This window comes from Arachis ipaensis, chromosome B06 (assembly GCF_000816755.2).
Source record: "Arachis ipaensis cultivar K30076 chromosome B06, Araip1.1, whole genome shotgun sequence".
Lineage (NCBI taxonomy): Eukaryota > Viridiplantae > Streptophyta > Magnoliopsida > Fabales > Fabaceae > Arachis > Arachis ipaensis.
Window position 1 is genome coordinate 9,881,432 of NC_029790.2, and position 6,351 is coordinate 9,887,782.

Below are 6,351 nucleotides of genomic sequence, written 5' to 3' on the forward strand. Positions count from 1 at the left end.
TATTTTATTTTTAATAATAATTAGATTAAATACATCTCCCTATAATATATATTAGCTTCACAATAATATAAAACGAAATAGACAAATAAAAACAAGAAGGTAGTTATAACTCGTAGAGTTGTGAAGAAAGGATAATAGAAAAAATTAAATTAAATTAATAAAGTGTGAGAATAAGTATGACAATAACCTCTCTTAAAATTGTATGTAAAATCTATAAATGAAGAAATCCAATAATCCATGATGCCGACAAGTAATCTAATATGTTCATAAATTCAGCCTGTAAGAGGAAAGGTGCAGAACACATTTTTAATTTAATAAACGTGTAATGCTTTCCTTTCTTTAAATAGGTACTAGTGAATAGTCAATAATAATATGAATGAATTCTCTTACTAAAGCTAATCACTGTTGGCATGATTTTCTCCACACAATGAAATAACGAGAATGGTTTAATTTACGGTGAAAATTTAAGTGCACTCAACTTTACGTGTAGTTGATAGTTGTGAGTGGTTAAATAATTTGAATAATTTAACTAAATTTTTATTTAATAATTTTCAGTTATCAACTTCACATAAAATTAAATACACCTGAGTTTTTACTTTAATTTAAGGGAATGGATTTTTTTAATTTTTTAATTTTTTTATAAAATGTATTTTTTTATCGTATACTTTTTAAGTGAGACAGAAAATATATAAAAAAAATATTAAATAATAAAAATTATATTTTATAATAAAAAAGCTGCGAATAAAAAAAATTGAGAGAATTCTATTCCTAATTTTAGCTTGGTTGCGGCGCCAAGTGTTCCCTATAAATTTTGGTGACTCCACAATAATAATCCACACAAGCCAACTAAAGAACTAAAGTATCCCAATTGTAAGAGCGAAGGTAGCATTGCACATCAAAGAAGAAAAGAGTAGCCATATCATTAGCAATGTCTATGCAAAGGTAACCAATGATGTTCAACATATATTTCTTCCAAAATATCTTCTCTATCATATTTTATGCTTTATACATCCATTCTGAATCATGTAGACTGGTATTTAGTTTGACAAAGTTTGAAGGTGTTCTTTGTTTTCTAGTAGTCATCTGATATTATCCATTAATATTGTTTGTGATTGATATTATCCCTCATGTTAAGAATCCTCATAATGTAACTTAGTTATGTTTGAATAAGGGAAACAATTAACAAATGATAACTTATTTTTTTATTGATACTGCTAAGAAAATAAAAAACAACTAGAATTTATCTTATTTAATATTTATGAATTACTGAAGTAATTAATGAATATTAAATAAAATAATTTTTAATTAATTTTGACTAAATTGTTACCAAATATTTTCGTTTTTCTATATACTTGTTCACATAACAAATGATAACTTATTGTCCTAAAATATGTTAGTGTTCAAGTAGTTCAAGTGAGCACACAAAAAAATGCTCCTAGCTAGAAACATTTATCTTTGTACATATAATTATTCAACTTGGTATGATTTTTAGGTTGGAAGGAAAGGTGGCAATTGTGACCGGTGGAGCGAGTGGAATCGGAGCAGAAACAGTGAAGCTATTTGCCAAACACGGAGCATGCGTGGTTATAGCAGATATTCAAGATGACCTCGGTAAACAGGTTGCAACTTCCATTGGTACAGACAAGGTGAGTTACCGCCACTGCGACGTTAGAGACGAGAAACAAGTTGAAGAAACCGTTGCTTTCACCGTAGAAAAATACGGTGGCCTAGACATCATGTTCAGCAACGCCGGAGTTGCAGGTTCTCAAAGTAACGTCCTTGATATGGATTTGAATGATTTTGACAACACGATTGCAGTTAATCTGCGTGGATATGCAGTGTGCATAAAGCACGCTGCACGTGTCATGGTTGCAAGAAAGACACGTGGCTCCATAATATGCACCGCGAGTACGGTTGCAACGGTTTCTGTTGGAGGTTTTGATGGTAAGGGTTACGTTGCATCCAAGAGTGGTATTTTGGGGCTTGTGCGTTCAACTTGTGGTGACCTTGGAGAATTTGGGATTAGGGTTAATTCAATTTCACCCTATCTTATAGCTACCCCACTCGCAACTAGAGTTCTGAATCTGGATGCTAGTGAAGTTGAAGAGATTGCTGTTGCTGGTGCAAATTTGAAGGGGATTGTGTTGAAGCCGATCCATATTGCTCAAGCGGCTTTGTTTCTTGCTTCTGATGAATCTGCTTATATCAGTGGACACGACATGGTCGTTGATGGAGGTTTCTTGGGCGTTAATAAAACTTTTGGATTCATCCTAAAAGAAGAAGCTGCAAAAAACTAAGCAAATTAAATGAAAGATCAGATAAGATCGCAGTGTGTGTTGATGTTTCAGTATTATTGTATTATGATTATAGTTGTGCGTTGTGTGATTGCCACAATAAAGTAATATATCGATACAGATATATATCACCAGAAAAATAGATCATGAAATAAATTGAGATCATATTGTTCTGATCTCCCATATGTTGTATGATTGTTTCACATTGTGTTTGTTGAATTCAGTTGTCCCATGCATGCCTTTGATTGAGAAAGAGGTACTACGAAATGCTAAGTTTTTTCTTTTTTTTCTGAAAGCAAATAAATATTTTTACTCTACATCATTCATTTAATTCCATCTGAATTTACTAACATGAAAGGCAATGAATGGATCAGAGGATTGGCTTGCAAAACAAGTGACTGTTGAAATTTTGTAATTATTGGATCTAAAATCGCAATCAAGTCATGATGGAAGATGGACCTTTCTTCCACTCATGCCCGTCCACCAATAAGGATGGAAATTGTGTGGTCATTATTTCAGAATTGAATTTTCAATAAATACAAAATATATTATTATTACTCCCAACAAACACGTGCGAAGCTATTCAAGTAGTACCTAAACTCTTCTGTACCCAAATTCTAATCACCACTGGCTTTTATTTAATCAGAGTATTGATGAAATAACTAGCAGGACGCCTTCAACTTTTGCTTCTGTCAACAAGAGTTTCTCAATTGTAAGCCAGGTTTGCACATCAAAGCAGCGAAGCCATATTAATATCAATGTCGTCTAAGCAAAGGTAATTCTTAATATATATGACTGCACATATTTTTATTAGAAGCAAGTTGATCAAGCCACCGCTATACTAGTTTCAGCGTTTTACTGCCAATTTTATTCCTTAGTGACTAGAAAATAGTATGTTATATGAGTGGATTATGTGAATGAGTGATGTTAATTGGACCAATTAATTAGTAGATTTAATTTTAGCTTCTTAATCATACCTTGATGCAAATCTGCTTTGATTTTTAGGTTGGAAGGCAAGGTTGCAATTGTGACCGGGGGAGCAAGTGGAATAGGAGCAGAAGCAGCGAGGTTATTTGTGGAAAACGGTGCACTTGTTGTTATAGCAGATGTTAACGATGAATTGGGGCTTCAAGTTGCAAGTTCCATTGGCGTAGACAAGGTGAGTTACCATCACTGCGACGTTAGAGACGAGAAACAAGTTGAGAAAACCGTTGCTTTCGCCATGGATAAGTACGGAAGCTTAGACATCATGTTCAGCAACGCTGGAGTTATGGGCTCTCTCTGTAACATACTTGATTTGGATTTGAATGACTTTGATAACACAGTAGCTGTGAATGTTCGTGGAGCAGCGGCGTGTATTAAACATGCGGCACGTGTCATGGTGGAAAGAAAGACACGTGGCTCCATAATTTGCACTGCTAGTGTAGCTTCTATGGTTGCACTTGGTGGCGATTCAGCAGGTCATGGTTATAACACATCCAAACATGGCCTTGTGGGTCTTGTGCGTTCCGCGTGTGGTGAGCTTGGAGCTTATGGGATTAGGGTCAATCCGATTTCACCTTATGTTATGGCCACACCTTTGGCATGTGAAGCTCTTGGTATGGAAGCAAGCGAAGTTGAAAGTGCTGGTGTTGCTGGTGCCAATTTGCAGGGGATTGTGTTGAAGCCGATTCATGTTGCACAAACGGCTTTGTTTCTTGCTTCTAATGAATCGGCTTATATTAGTGGACACAATTTGGTCATTGACGGAGGTTTGTTAGCCGTTAATTGCCCTGTTTCAAAAAGTAAATGAAAATCTCGTAAAATATATATATCAAGATCACTCACTAAAATTAATCATTGTGTATCTATAAATTATTTAACTTATTTTTAATATGTGTTTTATATTTTAATATATATTTTATATTAAAAATAGTGATTTTATTTTAAATTTTCATTTTTTTTTACAAAAGATATGATATTCGTGAGTATTCACTGATATTAATGTTTAATTTTTCTTTTTTTTTTAAAAAAAAAATTAATGCATTCATAATAAAATCTAACACAATTCAATCAAATGTATTAAAGTAAAACACAATTTAAACACAGATTTAACATAATTAACATGCACATAAAATTTTTAACATACAAATCAATGAAATAAATAAGTTTTCAACAAGAAAAAAAAGGAGAGGTGAAGATGAAGTTTGGCGAAGAGAGGAGAAATTACTATTGCAGCATAAATTAAATAAAAAAGTATCCAACACTCTTTAGGGAGAATCTTTATATACGTATATTCACAGTATACACATGCAGTGCAGAAGAGCAAAGTCTAGTATGAGTGGCGCAAGAGAGGCAATATTGGAGGGAGGAGGTTGTATGTCGTGCATTTGATATTTTTTAACAATTGAGTAGAGGTTGAGAAGAGGAAGGACGATAGCAGAATTAACGAATATAGTTCAATAGATAAAAAATTGGAATGTACAGAGAAAATAATATTTTGTTGGAGGTTCTGAGCGTAATATTACTTAACCGATAGCAAGATAAGATTATCAACAATTTAACATGATTAGTTTTCATATATAAAAAAAATGAGAAACACACGACTAGAAAATTGCTTATTATAAATAGATTTACAGATAGGTTTAATCTTTATTACAGACAAATTTTGGTTACTGATAAAATTATGGACGAATTTTATTCTTTTATAAAAATTTCATCGAAAATTATTTACCAACAGATTTTTTTTCATTACCGACAAATTTTTTTCGATAATCGTCCCCTCTATTTTGCTAAAAACGTTAATTTTTCTGACAAATTTTTTGTCGATAATTAGCGTTAAATTTTTCAACAGATTTTTCATCAGTAACTAACAACAGATTTTTCATCAGTAACTAGCATCAGATTTTTCGACAGATTTTCTGTCTATAATTGAAGCCTGGAAAAACATTCCAAACTCTGAATACAGACAAAAACAAATTTTTTTTTTAGATTTTTCCATTGCAAAATAAACCTGTGTTCATACAAAATAAATATAAATTTAATAAATACAAATTTTCATCTATCTTGTATTCGAACATTTATAATATTTTAAAAAATAAACAAATTTATCGTATTATTAAACTAAAAAAAAAGTACTATAATAAACAAGTAAGTCAATATAATTCAAAACATAAACAAAGTGTATATTGATACATCAACTATAATTCTCAGTGTATTATTCAACCATACTAAAAACTATCAACTATATTCGTTAGTGTCATCTTCATCCTCATCATCATCATAGTCCTCATCCAAAGAGATTGAAGGTGGCGGTGACAACAATAGTAGAACAACACTAAAACTACTTGACACTGTAACCTTCTTGTAATAGCTATCATAAGTCTCATTTTATCTCTTTTGTTTCAACTTTTTCTTCTTGATCTTTAAAATAATGGCAAATTCTATGGTATGGTTAGTTGAAGATATCCATACGTCTAGATCTTACGTGGACTTGGTATGCTATGGACGCGTGCAAGGGGACCAGCAACGTTAATGTTGCTGAGCAGGCAGAATGGCTGACACAAGTAGTGGGGTGCAGCCTTTTGAAATGCTTTTCGGATGGGATTATTGAAGTAAAGACAGTTGGTTAATTTAATGATATAATTTACCTTTTTTGGGTGATGGGCCAAAAAAATGCCCAGGGTTTGGTTTTTTTTATGAGTGCTTTTGAGTTTGGATGTCCAATAGAGTTTAAAGAGGTCTTGGAACATTAGAACCACAAACCAAAAAAAAAAGCTGAGTTCATCTGGTCTCTGTGCCAAAATATTTTCCTATAATAAAAAATATATTATATTTCTTGGGTGAACGTAATGTTAGTTTCTATTTTTGTATTGTGTCTGATATGTTCTATATTATAGGATACTAATTTGATGTTAAAATAAGAGAAAATTTTATTCTTCTTCCCTGTGAGATGATAAAATGATATTTTTATTTTATTTTATAAATGTACATTTCTCTTCCTTCTAACTTTTAAAAAACTTCTTCTTTAATTTATTTTAAATTTTTTGTATTAACTAATATTAATTTTATCTATTCT

At 31.9% G+C, this 6,351-nt stretch overlaps 2 protein-coding genes across 2 annotated transcripts; both read left to right on the forward strand.

The window, feature by feature from the left end:
* Nucleotides 806-2,579, forward strand: LOC107646038 (short-chain dehydrogenase reductase 3b). The gene is made up of 2 exons (XM_016350227.2): nucleotides 806-942; nucleotides 1,493-2,579. The coding sequence occupies exons 1-2, from the start codon at nucleotides 929-931 to the stop codon at nucleotides 2,295-2,297; spliced, it is 819 nt and encodes a 272-aa protein (XP_016205713.1). The 5' UTR covers nucleotides 806-928; the 3' UTR covers nucleotides 2,298-2,579.
* On the forward strand, nucleotides 2,838-4,126 carry LOC107646039 (short-chain dehydrogenase reductase 3b-like). Its single transcript, XM_016350229.2, has 2 exons — nucleotides 2,838-3,069; nucleotides 3,300-4,126. The coding sequence occupies exons 1-2, from the start codon at nucleotides 3,053-3,055 to the stop codon at nucleotides 4,084-4,086; spliced, it is 804 nt and encodes a 267-aa protein (XP_016205715.1). The 5' UTR covers nucleotides 2,838-3,052; the 3' UTR covers nucleotides 4,087-4,126.